The following is a 19,408-nucleotide window of genomic DNA, read 5'->3' as shown; positions in this document are numbered from 1 at the left end:
ACTAAGTTGTGTCCAACTCTTTATGACCCCATGGACTCCACCACGCCAGGCTTCCCTCTCCTTCTCTCTCTCCTGAAGTTTGCTCAGATTTATGTCCATTGAGTTGGTGATGCTATCTAATTATCTCATTCTCTGTCGTCCCCTTCTCCTCCTGCCTTCAATCTTTCCCCAGCATCAGGATCTTTCCCAATTAACCAGCTATTCCCGTCAGGCGGCCAAAATATTGGAGCTTCAGCATCAATCCTGCCAATGAATATTCAGGGTTGATTTCCTTAGAATTTCAATAATACAGGGGCGAAAAATGAGTAGAAAACTGCTACCTGATTTCCTACTGCTTGCAAATGAGAAAGAATCTTTCAAGATCTGCAGGTTTATCCTTTAATTGGGAAGAAAGGGAACCCCTTGAAGATTCCCATGGGGTTGGGGTCACAAAGAGTCAGACACTACTGAGCGACTTCACTCACTCACTCAAGAGATGTGGGGACTGGCACTTGGGAACCCATTTCTATGGGGTTCCGAAGGACATTCACCGCAAGGGAAAAGTGGGACCACACTGATGTCTTTTTCCTTTAGGATTTGACTAAGCCACACAACAGCTTTAAAGATGTTAGATTTTTGTTTGCTCATTGCTTGTGGAGAAGGACAGGTATTTTTAAACTATGTGATAAAAGTAATCAAACAGGGCTATTTTAAAAAACATGGTCTCTGCAAAGTGAGGTTGCCATGGGAATTTCTTACAGTTGTTCAAAGCCAGGGTAATTACTTGGGAAAATCTTGCCTGACATGCGCTTTTGCTTTCTTGCACTGTCTAATCACACACACACCCACCCTCACCTCTCCTGGCTTTGGTTGTCAGGTCTTCCCCTAAACTTGTGATTTCTAGGTTCCTGGGGACTCAGTGTTCTTTGGCAAGAAAAAGTAAGCTGCTCTAGTGCAGAGGGAGTCCAAAGTTTCTCCTGACAGGTAATTGTTAGGAGAAAAGTTTCATTAATACTCTCCTGTTCCTTGGTTCACTGTATGAGAATCACCGGAAACCAGCCTCTCATTTTCTTCTGATTTCTTACTTGTTTTGGGGAAAACAACCCCCGGGGGAGTTTCTTCACACAGAGCCAAGGGCCTTGCTCTCCACTGGACACTGATTGGCATTTCTAAAGGCAGCTGGAATGTAACAGAAATTTACAAGCACTTGCTGAGAAACGCTCTGTTCAGGAATTTTGCTGTGTGTTTGTATATTTTTGTTTTTAAGCGGCTTTTAGAGGTTTCTTAAGAAAAATGAAAAAGGTTTGCCATATTAAAAAAAAACAGATACCAAGGACTTCCCTGGTGTTCCACTGATTAAGACTCTGTGCTTCCAAAGCAGGGGATGCAGGTTCGATCCCTGGTAGGGGAACTAAGATCATAGAAGCTGCAAAGGACAGCCAAAAGACGAACAAAATCCTAAAAATACAGATTCCAGACTACTTTCTCCTTGATTTCTAAACACTTCTCTTAATTTGCTATCACTGCAATTCATTAAGTGGGATTTTCTGAATTGGGTTTCCCTGGCCCAAAGCCCTCAAGGATGACAGATCCTAAGTATTTATGAAGAGCACCAGGAGCGTAAGCTGGAAACAGTGAGTCTTGAAAGAAGTAAGTTTGCTTTCCTAGAAACCTAAGGAAAGTCAGAGCTTTAAGAATGGGTGGCCACCCAGGGAAGTCTTTTTTTTTTTTCCGCTGTCACAACAGCATAGCTAGCTACTGCTGAGATGAACAGATGAACTGTGGTCCCTACGGGCCACCTGCCAGATGTTGAAGGCTGTGAAAGATGAATGATATTGTTCTAACTGTAGTTTATCTACATATGGCCAATGAGGGATGAAGGGCAACTTAAGCACTGCTGATGGTTTTCCGTGTATAAGACCATGTACTGTGTGTTTGAATCAACCGAACTTCTAGATGGGGACCGCCTGCAGTCTCCCAAAGGTTCCAGTCCCTTTAGAGCTGAGGGACTTGGATCCCCCGAGGATCAGGCTCTTTGCTACTTCATTATATATTAGGGCATTATGAGAGGACTCAGGTTATAGAATAAGGCTAGAATTGTTTTCTTACTTGTAAGATAGTTAAAAGTAATAGTTAAGCAAGAATATAAAAAGAAGCCACAAACACATAAGGACATGAAACAGATCAGAGATGGCATCTGAAATTCCTCGACCTAACCCGAGGTGGAGATCACCCAGGGAGGCAGGGATGATGGTGAGCTCACAGAGGTCCCAAATTCCCTTCAGATGCCCCTTCTCCCCCACCCTCCAGCCTACCCCCACGTCGACCTTTTATTTTTTCTCACCTATTTTGAAACAGTCTGTTCAGGAAATGTGAGAGACATCATGTTTCCTCGCAAAGAGAAAATACATTTTCAGAGAATAAGATTTCAATTTTGTGTTGATATTTCCAATGGATATCATTAGCAGGGATTTAAAAACATGCAAGCTGTGGATTTGGCAAGTTGGGCATCTAACGATATCAGCTCTCAGGATCCTTCCTGGAAAGGGCAGGTCATAATCACAGCCCAGACTGGGGCTTCATTGCACATTCTCTGGCTTAAAGTCCACTTCCAAAATACATTTAGAAAATAAGGAAATCTGTGTTTTTGTATGTAAAGTGCAATTTCAGACCGATCGGCTGAAATCAGGCCATTATCCTTTCAGTGGCTTATCTATTAACATAGAAATGTTTCTGCTTCTATGCCATGTACACAATACTGAGTAAACATAACTATGGGGAAAGAGACACGAAAAAATTAATAAGAACTTTTTGAAAAGAGTACATGGAGAAGGCAATGGCAACCTACTCCAGTACTCTTGCCTGGAAAATCCCATGGACAGAGGAGCCTGGTGGGCTGCAGTCCATGGGGTTGCTAGCAGTCGGACACAACTGAGTGACTTCACTTTCACTTTTCACTTTCATGCATTGGAGAAGGAAATGGCAACCCACTCCAGTGTTCTTGCCTGGAGAATCCCAGGGACGGGGGAGCTGGTGGGCTGCCGTCTATGGGGTTGTACAGAGTTGGACACGACTAAAGAGACTTAGCAAAAAGAGGATAAGTCTTTGTGCATGTGCGTGCAAAGTCACTTCAGTCATGTCCAACTTTTTGCAAGCCCGTGTATATAGCCTGCCAGGCTCCTCTGTCCATGGATTCTCCAGGCAAGAATACTGGAGTGGGTTGTCACGCCCTCCTCCAGGGGATCTTCCCAACCCAAGGATTGAACCTGTATCTCTTTTCGTCTCCTGTATTGGCAGGCAGGTTCTTTACCACTAGTACCACCTGGGAAGCCTGGAGAAGAAACACACTACAAAATAAACTGACATCAGCATCATGTGTGTGTGAGTCGCTCAGTCGTGTCCGACTCTCTGTGACCCCATGGACTGTAGCCCGCCAAGCTCCTCTGTTCATGGGATTCTCCAGGCAAGAATACCAGAGTGGGTTGCCATTCCCTTCTCCAGGGGATCTTCCTGACCCAGGGATTGAAGCCAGGTCTCCTGCACTGCAGGCAGATTCTTTACTGTCTGAGCCACCAGGGAAACCCCATCGTCATCATCATTGAGGATAAAATCACTAAACTACAGCAGAGAATGGGGGAATTGGGGAGTGATAAAGGGCCGAAGTTCGTTTCACTCTGGGAAGGGATGGGAGAAAAGGAGAAGAGGAATAAGTAAACATCCTCTGAAGCGTAACCTTTGGAGAATGGGGAGAAACAGAGAATCGTGGAGCCTGAAGGAATTGGTATTTTATGTCCACATGATAACAGAGAAGTATAAACCGTAAGTCCCCTATAAATGAACCTTCAAGTTGACAACGATTGAAGATTCCAGCACGCGTTTCATCAGCATCGGCCATGAGTGACCCATCTCACTCCATCTCCCACCCCTGACGACCCTCCAGCTCTACTGTCTCCCACCCTCTCCCTCCTCCAGTCAGGAGCTCTTCCTGCCTGCCCCCTCGATGCCAGCCTGTGTGCCAGCTGCTGTACTGCACTACTGTACTTTTCAAGGTACTGTACTGTAAGATTAAAAGTGTTTCTTTATTTTTTGTGTTTGCTTCTTATGTATTATGTGTGAAAAGTGTCATAAAGCTATTATAATACAGTACAATACAGCCGACTGTGATAGTTGGGTGCCAAGGCTAAATTTGTTGGCTTAAGAACAAACCAGACTTTCTAGTGCACTCTTGGAACAGAACTTGTTTGTATGTAGAGGACTTACTCTATTTGATGGTAAGCCGCAGAAAAACGGCGGCAATAATTTAAAGGGTTAAAAGAGAAGCTAGGAGTTCCAAAAGAGAAATACGTGCAATTGAATTAGATGCTTTCGCAAACTCTAATGAGTAATCTCTTTCACAAACTCTGTGATCCATCTTTCATTTTCTAACTGTGGAATTTGGGAAACAATTCCCTATCTACTTTTCAAATGATAAGTGAAAGTCACTCAGTCATGTCCAACTCTTTGCAATCCCATGGACCATAGTCCACCAGGCTTCTCTGCCCATGGGATTCTCCAGGCAAGAATACTGGAGTGGGTTGCCATTCCCTTCTCCAGGGGATCTTCCTGACTCAGCGATCGAACCCAGTTCTCCTGCATTGCAGGCAGACTCTTTACCATCTGATCCACCAGGGAAACCCAAATGATAAAAACATAGGTAAATCAGAACATGAATAAGATAATGTGCCTAGAGATCATACCTGCCACAGGCCTTAGTAAACTCAATAAATGGTGGTTATTGGGACTAATTTTGGAGACGCTTGCTCTAGTTAGTCTCCTTGGTATAACAACTGGAATAAGTATGGTCTCTTACAGAAAGCAGTGTACAGGCCACTGTTAAACCTGGGCTGAACTTGAGAGCTCAGAGCCCTTCCTTCTGCACATGAAAACCTGCAGGTTTGGGGAGACTGTCCACCTACCGGAAGTCATGCAGCTGTCACACGTCCTGGCTCAAAAGCTGACTTGTAGAAATGCGAATTTTAGATTTCCAAATTTATAAATGTTAGGTTTAATGATCTCTTCAAACACTAAAATTATTTTCTTCATTATTCTCCTGAGACATTAGGATTTCAGGACCCAGTTGTGTGCCATGGTTCTTTTCTCTAACACCCCCATCCCTCGTTTGCTCAGTCGCCTCGGACTCTTTGCGGCCTCCTAGACTGTAGCCCGCCAGGCTCCTTTGTCTATGGAATTTAGTAGGCACGAATACCGGAGTGGGTTGGCCATTTCTTCCTCCAGAGTACCTTCCCGACTCAGGGAGCGAACTGGTGTCCCTTACATCCCCTGCCTTGACAGGCAGATTCTTGACCACTGAGCCACCTGGGAAGCCCTTTCCTCTAACAAAGGCTTAAGGAAAAATCTGGTTGTTTGAGACAGTGGTTCTTACCTTTTGGTCAATGTATTTGTTGTCCTCAATCGCAGACCGTTTGGCGTGATCGCAGGATGAGGAAGACGTGGACGGGAGGCTTCGTAAGAGGCAGCAGGTGTCCTGTTGCTGGCGATCAATAAACTGCTTCATGAAACTTTCCCTTTGCAGAAGAAGCACACACACATCAAGCATTACTAACGACATGGAGCAAGGGCTGGGATGGCATTCTGCAAGCACACATTTGCCTGAGTTAAGTTAAAGACCTGACAAAAGTTCATAGAAAATAAGACATGTTCATAGACAAGTGCATAGAAAATAAGACCAAGAGGTGTTTAGATTTAATTGAAAATATTATTTGCAAAATGTTTAATTTAGAGAAAAATTCCTGCATCTTCAGTCATTACTGTTTTTAAAAGTCATGTCCCTAAAATTATTTTTATGCAACAATATTCAGTAATTAATGGTATCTTTTGAATCTTATTGTGGTAATAAGATCTTAGTTCATCTCTCTGAATTTCCACGTATCATAAGAATCCTTGAGAGATAATTTTACACTTAAGGACTAAAAATAACTCAAATGAAACTTCACCTGATCTCCAAAGCATGGGGAGAATTCAAATAACATCTTTTCAAATAACCGCTAATCTTGAGTCTAATTTATGACTCTTTTATATACTTTGTATTTTCAGGTTTTAAATTTTTTTTAAAATCAGAAGTGCAAATATATTTTGATTTGAATTTTAAATTTATGGCATGACTTTCAGCCTCATACTTTTATAACCTTCCCATAGAATTGTTTGTAAAAGTAGTTACATAAAAATGTCATATCTGACATTATTCTAGTTATATTTGTAATTTTTGAGCTAGAACTGGAAGACTTTCCTTTAAACATTAAAAATAACTGTTTTAAAGCATCTGCAGTATAAGTGTTTAACCTGATGGCAAAGGTGGTATAAAATCATATTAGTATGAGTATAAAATGCCATAGTTCCTCTTTTAAAAAAACCGGGAGACAAAGTATATTCTACCCAGACATGGCATTCTAAACAAATGCTGTCAGTCACCCAGAAACCTGGCCGGTGGTCATTTCTCCATTTAGTCGAACTCAGAAGGGTCTGAGAGGCAAGTTTATCCTGACATGGTTGAGGGTCAGAGGCCAGTGTCTGCCTACGCACCATCTTTGCAAGTTGGACCACCTGCACCAGTTCCCTGGGATGCCAAATTCCCGAGGAGTGGTCTCAGGCAGAAGCAGGGGTCGGTCGGCAGTCTTCCTGCCCGGGCTAACACAGGTGACTCTGCTCTGGGTGTGTTGTTTAAAGGGATCAATGATTTTTAAGAGAGGAAGACAGAGTAGTAACATGGATAATTACTTAGAAAGAAGCCACGCCCACACGAGTTTGAAAGGGATGAATCAGACTTAAGATGAATGTTTTACAGGGTATTTGAGATAGGTAAGTAAGGAAATACTCTAATACCTGATTTTAGGAACTGTAAAATCTGAAGGAAGCTTTGAGATCTTCACCATTTGCGGTCTGTTCGGAAATTTTTCGAAGATGCGAAGTCGCAAAGGGAGCTTTTCCTTGGTATCTGCGTTTGCTTCACTTTGCTTTAACTAAGGAAAAAATAAGAGGAAAGGGGGGACTCTATATGTCACAGTCTATCCCAACATTTGAATCAAAGGAACAATGAGTTATTACATGAAGAAACAGCAGGTGGCAGTAAAGCCCCACCAAGTATTCAAAGTCTGAGCACAGAAAACAAAAACCGAACCAAAACTAAACCAGAAAAAATAAAATTAGAAGAAAAATTTTTATTTTACCCTGAAACATAATCCCCTTTCCATACCAAACATGATTTTTTAAACTGTTGACTGACATTTTCACTAACATATTTAAACAGCAAAATGTTTTATAAATATGTGTGCTAGAACTAGAAATCAAAAGAATTAAAAAAAATAGAAATGAAAATCTCAAGGGGTAGTTTGAAAGAGGGAAAATGTCAAGGAAATTGATCATTTTTAGTTTAGCAGATTAATGAAAGAAAAACTCAAAATGGAAACAACACATTCGGTACATAGAGCCAGAGTTTTCTATGCACTTATAAAGATGCTCGGGAATTATTCAGTTACATGCCGTGAGCTATCTGGGGATTAACAAGCAAATGGTTTTATTATTTGTTTATTTCTACTTCTATTAGTTTGTTTTTATATTTCTACAGATTAAGTTTCACGGAAAATGAGGATTTACATTACACATGCTGAGCTGAGAGGTCAAAAAGTACTTTAATTCAGGCAGTCTTTCTTGGTGGGGTTAGGGAAGTAAGTTTCAAAAGCTACTTCTTATCCCTTGTGGGGTATATGCTTTTACTTTATAATGACAGTCTGTTCTGGGTTTGTGGAAAGATGAACTGAGAGGCCAAGGAAGCCTTTGTAAAGACAACGGAGGTGGTAGCTCTTCCTTCCTACCATGCACGGATAACCAAACCGGCCAGAGAGACCATGAGCATTACGAGGGAGCATCCCAAGTCCAACGCCATATATGGCTCAGTTATCCAGCTGCTTGTGAGCCCATAGGGAGATTCTATGTCCTGATTCCTAGTTTGGGAAACTTGCCCTTTTTTTCTCCAAGAGTCCCTTGGACAGCAAGAAGTCAAACCAGTCAATCCTAAAGGAAATCAACCCTGAACATTCACTGGAAGGACTGATGCTGAAGCTGAAGCTCTAATACTTTGGGCACCTGATGTGAAGGGCCAACTCATTGGGGAAGACCCTGATGCTGGGAAGGATTGAGGGCAAGAGAAGCGGGCAGCAGATGAGATGGTTGGATGGCATCACTGACTCAATGGACATGAGTATAAGCAAATTGGGAGATAGTGAAGGACAGGGAAGCCTGCTGTGCTGCAGCCCACGGGGTTGCAAAGAGTTGGACATGACTTATTGATTGAATAACCACTAAAGGAATTATTCTTGCATTTTGGTTTTATATAATATGAATATTTGTCTTACCCATTTGTATAGCTTTGTGAGTCATCTTTGACTCTCTGTCTTTGGCGCTGGATCATTTAGGGAAGAGGCCACCATTGTTCACCGCCTTCTCCCCCCGGATTGGGACACTGAGCACAGCACGCTCTCAGTAATCTGACGGTTATGACAACAACAGTGATGAAGAATGAGCTCCCAAAGGTGCAGAACAAACCCTGCTAGCATTTCTGGGAGATGCAGGCAATCAGAAAAATGGCTCCATATATAAACAGAGACGAATGAGCAAGAGGCGTGTTTTCCAAAAGTTTATTGGCACAACTCATAGAAAAATATTTGTAGTGGTAAGTAGAGCACCCAGGGGAAAAGAAAGACAGCTAATATGTTAACTCAGACCAGAGAGGAAGGCAATTATAAAGGGCCAAAGACAGGCTGAGAAGACAGAGCAGAAATAAAGTGTTTAATTCATGCGACTGCTGACTCATTTATTTACACATCGATGCAGTCACTTACAAATCAAATCCCATAGGCCAGGTTCCATGCTAAGCTCTGGAGACAGAAAGATAACTAAGATACAGTATGTGCTCTCACGCAGCCCGCATGATAACGGACAGTTATAGAAATAGATAATGACAATAAAATATAATAGCCCTTCCAGCTGAGTCATACACAAAGTGTTGTGAACACAAGGTGAGGAACAAAGGGAGAAATTAGAAAAAAATAAAAATAAAGCAGGTGCCGCTTTTCCTTCTAGAAGCTTCTTGGCGGCAGAATTGCTACACGTGATCACATTAGTCAACACTGGACCTGTAGGCCTGCTGGGACTGGGATGCATCTTTTATGAGAATTAAATGTCTTCAAAGAGACACAAGGGCAGATGGTATATTAAACAGGATATGCTATCAGAACAAAAACATGGAGCTCTTTTCCTAAACCCCTCTCAGCTGGCCCATTCTCCGGATCCCCACTGGTGATCCCCTGGTCAGAAGCACCCCCTGGCTCCCGCCCACCCTCCCCCAGTCACCCCGTGTGTGGTTTGGCTCCTTCAAATCCATCCCACACCTGCGGTCACAGTCATCTTCTCCTTTTCTGGCTTAAACCCTTCGGCATTGGTCCACTGCTCTCAAACAAAACTGTCAGCCTTTAGGCTTCAGCAGCCGACTTGCTGTGATCTGTCCTTACCTGTCCCCTCCTGTCCAGCCCTCACCTGGCCCTGGCCCACACTGTATTCCGCTTTCGCCTGCCTCTCTCAGCTCCTCCAAAATGTCCTGGCCTCTGACCCAGAGCCTCCGTTGCCCTGGGAGCTCCTCTCCTCCCTTTTCTCTCTTGTTGCATGAACTGCTTTTCTAATTTCAGCTCCATCAGCAATTCCCCAAGAAGCTTTCTCTCGTCACCAAGATTTTCCCCTCACAAGCCCAGGGCACACCGGGTAGGACCACATGGAGTCGCCATGTTGGTGTAGGTCAAGGCAAACGATGAAATCAGTGATTTCTTCTGCTTCAACCTAATACACACTGTTCCAGGTTCCTAGGACTGTGGTAACAAGTTGTCAAATTGCTTAAAACAACAAAAATTGATCCTCTCCGCACTCTGTAGGCTGGAAGTCCCGAGTCAGGGGAGCAGCAAGGCCATGCCCTCGCTGAAGATGCCGGGGAAGCCCTCTTCCTTCACTCTCAGCTTCTTGGCTGCCCCCGGTGTTTCCTGGCCTGAAGCTGCGTCACTTCAGCCTCTCCCCCTGTCCTGGCCTGTGTGATTCCCTGTTTCTCTACCGGAATCTCCCTCTCTTCTCTCTTATGAAGACATCGACCACTGAAATCAGGGTTCACCTTAAACCAGGATGATCTTAACTGATTACACCTGCAAAAATCTAATTTCCCAATAAGGTCCCCTTCTGAGGCTCCTGATGGACATCAGTTTGCGGGGGACACCATGAAAACCACTACATGGAGCATCATTTGAACTTAGGGTGTCTGACTTGAACGCTCTCTCTGTCCTTCCTGAGACTGGAAACTCTTGGAGGACAAGGATTGTATGGGGATTTTCCATTATTCTGTATCTGGGGTCGGCCACAATAGTTGACACAAAGGAAGCTAAACAGTCATTTGTTGAATAAATAATTACACAGATCAGATGGTGGAACTAAACTCTCCAGTGGATAACTGGGAAATAAAAAAAGAAGGATTTTAGGTATAGTCTGAAGAATGGAGAGGTAAGCAGAAAATTTACTACTTGAATAACTTTGTTGGTGTGAAATACAGGTGTCCCTGGATTTACAGAAGAGAATAAAATTAGACTGTGGCGTTTAACCTGAACGTATATCTGCCACTGATGAACAGAGGAAGGTTTAGAATAAATTTACATGTAATATTTTGCAACATTTAATCAAATATCCTAGCATACAATGTTTAATACACGTAGGTTACCAGTATTAAAAAATAATCCCATGCCTATGTTTTTCAAATGCATCTCATCTCATTCTAACTTGTATTAGAGTTATTTATACTCCCAAAGCTTGTAAGCTCCTTAAGGGTAAGACTCCACTTTTAATTTACTTTTAAGCACCTTCTAGATAGAACAACTGTTTGTCACTAAAGCGGGTTTGAACTCAGCATGAGTTGATCATTGCACTGTAACACTGAAAAGAAGCAGGTGAGAAAGTCTTTTGATGACTCAGATCCTGCCAACTGTCCTTTGGCCTATCAGGCCTTGCTGCCCCATTGATGTGCCTAAAGGGGCAGTTAACACAGAGAAGGAGGGACTTCCCTGGTGGTCCAGTGGCTAAGACCCTGTGCTCCCAGCACAGGGGGCCCAGGTTTGATCCCTGGTTAGGGAACTGGATCCCGCGTGCCACAACCGAAAAGATCCCACGTGCTGCACCTAAGATGCGGTGCAGCCAAATAAATAAAAAAAAAAAAAATAAGATAGAGAAAGGTGAGCAGCTGCTGGAATGGTGGGCATGTCTGTTTTCATGCTGAGGCACTAATGAGAATCTTCTACCGCGAGAAGGGGCCTCTTTCTGAGCTCCAGGGACCACGTGCTCCTTGTTTCCAGGTAAGCAGCATCAACAAGGATGACGAGACGGCCACCTGGCAGCCCGGCAAATCCTCTCCTGGGCGTACACCTCCCAGACCTGTGTGCACACCCAGCACAGCTACATCCTCCGAAACCCACGGCAGTGTCGTCTGTAAGAGTCCCAAGCTTACATTCTCATGTGCCCATCAGCCCCTGAAGAGAGGAGCCAATGGTGATCCATTGAAACATCTGAGCCAACGAGCACAAAACTAGGATGAATTTCGCAGTACGATGCTGAGCGAAGGAAGCCAGATAAAACAAACAAGTACATACTGAATGATCCCACGAATATAAACACCAGGCAGCACTGGTCTGTCTGCTTGGTACCCGGAGAGCCTTGATCCTGGGGTGAGGGAGAAGCTTGGTGACCGGACTGGTTACAGGGAGGGGCTTCGAAGCAACAGTCAATATTTCATGAACTGGGTGCTGGGAGGCTTCACTTTGTAAAAATTCAGCAAAATGCCTGCTTCGTTTCTCAGGTGGCACTAGTGGTAAAGAACCCACTTCCAAATGCAGGAGATGCTGGAGACAAGGGTTCGATCCCTGGTGGGGTTGGGGAGATCCCTTGAAGGAGGGCCTGGCAACCCACTCTTGGATTCTTGCCTGGAGCATCCCATGGATAAAGGGGTCTGGTAGGCTACGGTCCACAGGCTCGCCGAGAGCTGGACATGAATGAGGTGACTTAGCACACATCCATGCAGAAGTATATTACAGTCAAGTAGAAAGTGTGTTTTTTCTTTTTAAGACCAGATAATGCATTTTAGCACAATCATTTAATTCTTACTTCACTGCTATTAACCTCCATTACCTTGACCATTTCTTCTGCCCTAGCCCATGATCAGGACTGAGCTACAAAAAATTAAAAAGAAGAAGAAAGCGTAAGATGGGTTTAGAGGGTGTGCGTATGTGGAAGGAATGGGCAGTGAGGGGGATGAGGCAGCCAGGATAAAGGGATGTGTTTCATAGTATTTTGAAGCCACTGTAAAGCTTTTAAATATGTGATAAAATGGTATTCTAGCTTTTATCCAACTTCTTTCCCCTTCTGCATGTAAGCACAGATTTTCCAAAATTAAATTTACCTTGATGCAAATGAGTGAATAATATGGATTATGTTGGATATACAGGGTAACAATCTAAGATCATTATACTATATCATAAAAGACCTCAGCATACAGTGTTTGCAATTGTAAATTTCCACTTAAAAATTATTTCAAAGATTATGATTCTTGAACGGAAGAAACATAGCACAAAGAATCCCAGGATTTTTTTTCCCTCTATATTGAAAAACCTAATGTAAAGAACAGTCCAGAGGAAGGAGGTTATAATGGTTTCAACTGAGCATGAAGTCTGGCTGGAGCAGATAGACTACATGATAGCTTTGCAACAGACTCACATGATTTGAAGAAAGAAAAAAAAAGACATTTTGCAGAAAGGAAATTAGAATCAAAGGAAAAAATTTTCAAACCTTGAGCTTTAAAAAAATATATAAATCATCTCAGCTCAGCGCTATTCTATGGCTCGGCATCTGTCTTGCTGAGATATCATTGCACATTGGGCGGGTGAAAGCCTTTTTCCTTTACTTGTGCTTCTCAAGAGAGTTGGGAGTAATTGGTCTGCATAACACATACCCTGTTCTGCCTCATCGCTTAAATCTTCCGTATTTCAGCCTGGGCTTTCTTCTGTTAAAATATTCAAGCATTATTCGGTTTCATTGCCTGTCTGAAAGCAGCAACAAATAACTGAATTGAAGGATTACATTAAATAAATTTTTTTTTTCTAACTTTTGGTGTGATTTTCTAAAAGAAAACAATTTTAAAAGCATTCAGGCTTGGGGAAGCGTCTCATTTGAAAATCTAGTTCATGCTGGCTCGAAAAATGTGGATAGATCTGAGGGTTAACGTAACTGAAGAGTATTTTGTGGCTCTTCCAGGTACGAACAAGGACCAGATTTTGCTCAGTCTGGAGGAAGGCTCCTCTGTGTCACCTGAGTAAATCAAAGAGGAATTCTCTTTGCTTCTTTCCATGACGGCTTTTGCTGGCTTTTCTGGCTTGATACATTACTCAGTAATTCAGAATGGAGACTCGTCCTAAAGCACAAACTACTAGTCTTCAAGGAAGTTTCTCTGGCTATTTTGTTTTTGTGATTTTACAACCCAAACTGCAGATGCTCTATTGGCAGTATTGATCAAACATGTTGGCTTTTTTTATTAATGTCTCTATCAGTCAATCATAAAGAAAACTAACCCTGAATATTCACTGGAAGGACTGACGCTGAAGCTCCAAATCTTTGGCCACTTGATGCGAAGCACCTACTCATTGGAAAAGACCCTGATGAAGACTGAAGCAAAAAGAAGGGGGCGGCTGAGCGTGAGATGGTTGGAGGCATCACTGACTCAATGGACATGAGTTTGAGCTAACTCCAGGAGATAGTGAAGGACAAAGGAGCCTGGCTTGCTGCAGTCCACGGGCTCACAAAGAGTCAGACTCAACTTAGTGACTGAATAACAGCAATGACATCCCTAAGCTGCAAGGTTCATTTCATTCACTTTCATGCTCTTGAAAGAAGTTGCTCTGAACCTAAGAACTTATAGGCTTTAAACATCCTGCAGAAAGTTCTTTGTGCAGTAATAGAGGTACTATTTCCAACAAGACTAAGCTCGCAGGAAATGTTAGCAACTTACTAACAGAAAACTATTAAAAAGCTAGAAAACCAAATTATGCTGAATGGATGTTTTCCTTATATTAATATTATTGTCCCTTAAAATCCTATTAATGGAATGAGAGGTTTCCTTGAGACAGCAGTAATGAACAGACTTTGCTTTTGTGCATTTTTTCCTCTAGGTCCCAAACACCTCTCTCTTACTTTTTATCTGTCTTGTGTTATTCAACCAGGACACAGTTGTTTCCACCAGGGAATTTACTGAGTCACAGAAACAGGTTTATTATGATCAAAAAATGCAGGTTGTTTTTTTTTTTCTCTACTTCAAATGAAATTATATTAGAGTTCCATGTCAACTAGATGCTTGTTCTTGTCACAAGATGAATAGGGAAAAAAAATCCAGACCCAAGTGAATTCAGAAGATGTATTTTTGTGCGTAACTATCTTCCCCATTTTGCTTTAAGAAAATGTTGGAGATAGCATAGTCAGTAAAAAGTCAGTACTTTTTTTTCTATCAGTAAAAAAGTAAGAAGATGTAGATTTAAATTTTGGTTTTGTTCTATAATCCCTTAGCTGCTTTGGATTTCAATGTGCTCAAATGAAAAATGAGGATCTTCATTCTTTAACATAAATGCCAGATATATAAGTGAGATAGCATATTGCCTGTAATTTGAATTACTCAAGGGAAATGTGGTATAAAAACTAAAGTTATCACCAAGCCCCAGCAACTGCCGGCTCGACGTGAAAATGGTCTCATCTCAGTGAGGGGTCTAAATGAAGAGGGGGCAACACGCATGCTGGAGACCCCCTCTTCCATCCAGGCAGGGACCACCTCACCCTTTCCCACTCGCTCCAATTTCTTCTCCTTCACTGTGTGGACTGATTTATTTTCTCAAGAATCTTGGTTTAAAAAATGAAAATAGAGACAATAGAATTCCCTGGTGGTCCAGGGGTTAGGATTCCATGCTTCTGATGCAGTGGGCACGGGTTTCATCCCTGGTAGAAGGCAATGGCACCCCACTCCAGTACTCTTGCCTGGAAAATCCCATGGACGGAGGAGCCTGGTAGGCTGCAGTCCATGGGGTTGCGAAAGGTCGGACACAACTAAATGACTTCACTTTTACTTTTCACTTTCATGCATTGGAGAAGGACATGGCAACCCACTCCAGTGTTCTTGCCTGGAGAATCCCGGGGACAGAGGAGCCTGGTGGGCTGCCGCCTATGGGGTCGCACAGAGTCGGACACGACGGAAGCGACTTAGCAGCAGCAGCAGGAGAATTAAAATCCCACATGCTGAAAGGTGTGGCTTAAAAAAAAGAAAAAATAGAGAAAAGCAAACATTTTTCCTGAGCTTGTGTTCCTCTCTCTTGTCCCTTCTTTTTCAAACTTGCTTCTTGAAACTTGCTTACCATCTACTCGGCTCCTCTGCAATGGCTTCCCCACATTCTCTCTTGAGTCTCGGGTCTCTCCCACCCTCAGTGGCTGTGCTCCTGATGGAGCCACCAGCAGCTCCAGGTTGGTGAGTCAAGTGATCACTTGGTTGACCAGGTTAAAACTGCTCATGGTCACCCCTTCTGCCCTCCTAGCTGGGTTTCCATCTTCATCCTGTCCCTTTAAATCACTCTTACAGAATAGCTAAGGAAGAAACATCGTCTTGTTCTAAATCTTCAAGTAATTCAAGGATCATCAATTGCGTTGCTCTTTGTTGTTCAGCTGCTCAGTCGTGTCAGATGCTTTGCGACCCCATGGACAGCAGCATGCCAGGCTTCCCTGTCCTTCACCATCTCCTGGAGTTTGCTCAAACTCATGTCCATTGAGTCAGTGATGCCATCCAACCATCTCACCCTCTGTCACCCCCTTCGCCTCCTGCCCTCAACCTTTCCCAGTATCAGGGTCTTTTCCAATGAGTTTGCTCTTGGCGTCAGGTGGCCAAAGCATTGGAGCTTCAGCTTCAGCATCAGTCCTGCCAATGAATATTCAGGGGTGATTTCCTTTAGGATGGACTGGTTATGTAGAGGAGAAATTCTGATACCACCATGGCTTAAAGCATCCCCTCACGCCTTGCCCTTACTCTCTAACAATACTGGTTTGTATGTTTGCCCCACAGTTTTATTTCTGGTTCCTGCCTTAGCGTATACCTTCCCAACACTTGCAATACACTTTCCTTCCACACTTGGTTAATTATAATACAGCTTTCCAAAACCATCTCCTCTAGGATGATTTCTCAGAATAACAATGGCTACTTGAAGTAGTAAACGTGTGCAGATCCTCTGCTGAACCCTGTTCATCGCCTCATTTACTAACATGCTTTAGCCCTCAATGTAAGTACTTCAGCCCCCTGATATAAGTACCATAGTTAGTTCTGCTATGTTATAGGTGAGGACCCCTAGGACCAAGGAGCTCAAATCTGTTCCCGAAGGTCACACAGCTAGAAGGGGTGCTCACTGGGGTCTGGCAACAATCTTTGAGGTTCCAGAACTTCAGCTTCTTTTTGGGTGAGGGGGAAGCTATGCCAGTCTTCATTACAGCATGGGGGCTTAGTTGCCCTGTGGCAGGCGGGATCTTAGTTCCCTGACAAGGAGTCAAACCCATGTCCCCTGCCTTGGAAGGCGGATTCTTAACCACTGGACTGCCAGTGAAGTCCCCAGAACTTCAGCTTCTAAACATTATTTTAGACTGTCTCATCAAAATAACATTTTCAAGCAATAGATGCGTCTTTATTTCTGCAGTTTGGTACCTGCTATTTCTTTTATATGCAATGTGTTTCCCCACTTTCTTAATAAAATCTGATTCATTATTTTTAGACACATCTTATCGACCTGCCTCCAACCTGAGGGAGGCAGGTCTTCCTTCATTGGGTCATCCACCCTAGTGCTCAGGGCTTCACACTAAGGCTCCCTAAGTCTGTGTATCTCTCCTCTATTAAGCTGACAAGTTTTAATTAAGGGCAGGACTCTTTGTGGCCCCATGGCCTAGTACTGGACACCTGTACTCAAATGATAGGGATAACACAACAGTGAGGAGGCGAGGAACAAAAAAGGCTGCAAAGTGCGGCCCACAGACCAGCTGAAGGGGCCCATTTGTGGTATTTCCCATCACTTGGTTACCCTTTCCTTAGGTTCTTTACAGTACAGAATCAGTCATGCTAACCAGCACAGACGACTCTTCTGATTTCAGATGAGCCACGTTATTAAGATGAAGAGGAGAAATGACAAGCCACATCAGATTTTCCATCAGAAACAAACTCATAAAAAGCATTTTGTTCCTGATGAAGACTATGCTTCCAACTTTGCAAGATTAAAAAAATGATAATTGACTATAAATTCTGTACAATGTATCTGTGGTATAAAGCTTTACAAACGCATGGATTCTTGAACAGGACAACAGAGCAGTCAACTTATGACTATATGGTGTGTTTTTAGAACTTTCCATAGAAAATTCTAATCTCATTTAAAAACTTCCTTATTTTGAAATAATTTTAAACTTACATAATAGTTACAAAGATAATACAGAGTTCCTGTACACCCTTGACCCAGTTTTTTTTCCCATGTTAGCATCTTACATAACCACAGGACATTGATCAAAACCAAAAAATTAACCTTGGTCGACTACTTTGAACCAAAACACAGAATTTCTTTGGAACTTCCCAGATTTTGCATGAATGCCTTTTTTTTTTTTTTTTTTCTGTTTCAGAATCCCATCCAGGATTTCACATTATATTTCATTGTCACATCTTGACATCCTTTTGTGTGTGTGTGTACGTGTGTGTGTTTAAGCTCTTCCTTATTTTCTGGCTCCACAAAAATACTTAGGTCTTATCTTGTGTTTTCCCTGCCTCAGCTTGAGAATCAGCCACTTCTCCAAAGAATATTGATTTCTTTTACTGGAGAATGGTTTTCAGAAACAAGAATCTTAGGACTGGGTTTTCTTGATATCACTGGCATGTCACTGCTTCTAGGCTCACTCAGAGGAAAGAGCTAGGAAATATATGTATGTATATGAGCCCTTGTATACACACACATCTGTATTTAGTATCTACTTATTTATGTATATATCCATCATTATGTCTACGTATCTGCCTACATAGCTATGTGTCTATATATCTATTGATGTATCTATGTTTCCATCTATGCACCTATATGCTTACATCCCATCTTGCAATAAACTGAGTTCATACTGACACTCCTACTCTAATGTTGTGCCAAAGGAACGCATGTAAGAATTAAAGATTTTAAAATTAAAAAATAAATAAATAAATAAAACATTTTAAATCTTAAAAAAAAAAAAAAAAAAGAAGTCATCTGGCATTTTCCTTTTGTTTATCTGTAACTTCTTTCTCAGGCTTCCCTGGTGGCTCAGTGGTAAAGAATTCACCTGCCAATGCAGGAGACTTGAGTTCAATCCCCGGGTCTAGAAGATGCCCTGGAGAAGGAAATGTCAACTCACTCCAGGATATTTGCCTGGAGAATCCCATGGACAGAGGAGCCTGGTGGGTTACAGTCCATGGGGTCACAGACGAGTTGGACACAACTTAGCTACCAAACAACTTCTTCCTCCAACTGTGTGAAGTCTGGCTCTCATTATCTCCGTGAACTTTTTAACGTGTTCCGCCTTAGTTGATGGGTAGCTAGTAGCAGTGATGACATTCACCGCAGAATAAACCCCACACTTTACCCTGGAGGTTTGGAAGACACACATTTTGTCCTGGCGTCTCTACATGGGGGTCTTGAATTTAACCCACACACTGTCCCCATGAGGAATCTCTTTTCAGACAACCACCACGCCTTTTGCAACTGCTATTCACGAGTATGCCTGTGGTAGATTGTCGAGTTGTTCAATTTTGCATCCTTTGATTAAAAGGCCTTATTAGATGCACTATGAAAACACATTAGCATATTTCATGTAAAACAACACAGAGATGGGGTAACATCAAATAAAATAGCACACATATACATTTCTCACTTCTTAATAATAATCTAAGTCATTCTTTTAATAACAGAGTAGAAAATATTCAATAGTCAGATGGCTGTGAGGATGCCAGCCATGCCCTGCCTCCACTGTGTCTGCTGCTGAACAAGGGCAGCGGGTAGAATGTAAGGAAAGGCCCACAATGAAAGCACTAACCCTCTAGTAGGAATGAAGAAAATGACTGGCCGCTGTTCTCAGATAAACACCATGGCTTCCTGGCCGCTTTTGGTTGCGAAAAATCAGTCCAATGCAGTTGAGACTCATACCTGAATCAAGCCTCACTCCCACTCTCCACCTCCGTGCCTACCCTCTCTGAGCTACAAGGGTGACTTCAGCTCTAGAGCTGGGA

The 19,408-nt window shown here is 42.7% G+C and overlaps 1 protein-coding gene across 2 annotated transcripts in view; it reads right to left on the bottom strand.

The window, feature by feature from the left end:
• NALCN (sodium leak channel, non-selective) overlaps positions 1-19,408 on the bottom strand; it is a 302,346-nt gene that overhangs the window by 84,870 nt on the left and 198,068 nt on the right. For both annotated transcript variants that reach the window (XM_018056384.1, XM_018056385.1), the window contains 2 exons: positions 6,859-6,995; positions 5,402-5,543 (listed from right to left, as the gene is read on the bottom strand). In XM_018056384.1, the coding sequence (XP_017911873.1) occupies positions 5,402-5,543; positions 6,859-6,995 (279 nt within the window). The remainder of the gene's footprint in view (positions 1-5,401; positions 5,544-6,858; positions 6,996-19,408) is intronic.

This window comes from Capra hircus, chromosome 12 (assembly GCF_001704415.2).
Source record: "Capra hircus breed San Clemente chromosome 12, ASM170441v1, whole genome shotgun sequence".
NCBI lineage: Eukaryota > Metazoa > Chordata > Mammalia > Artiodactyla > Bovidae > Capra > Capra hircus.
Note: the sequence above shows the minus strand (reverse complement) of the source record. Positions and strands in the feature narration are given on the sequence as shown.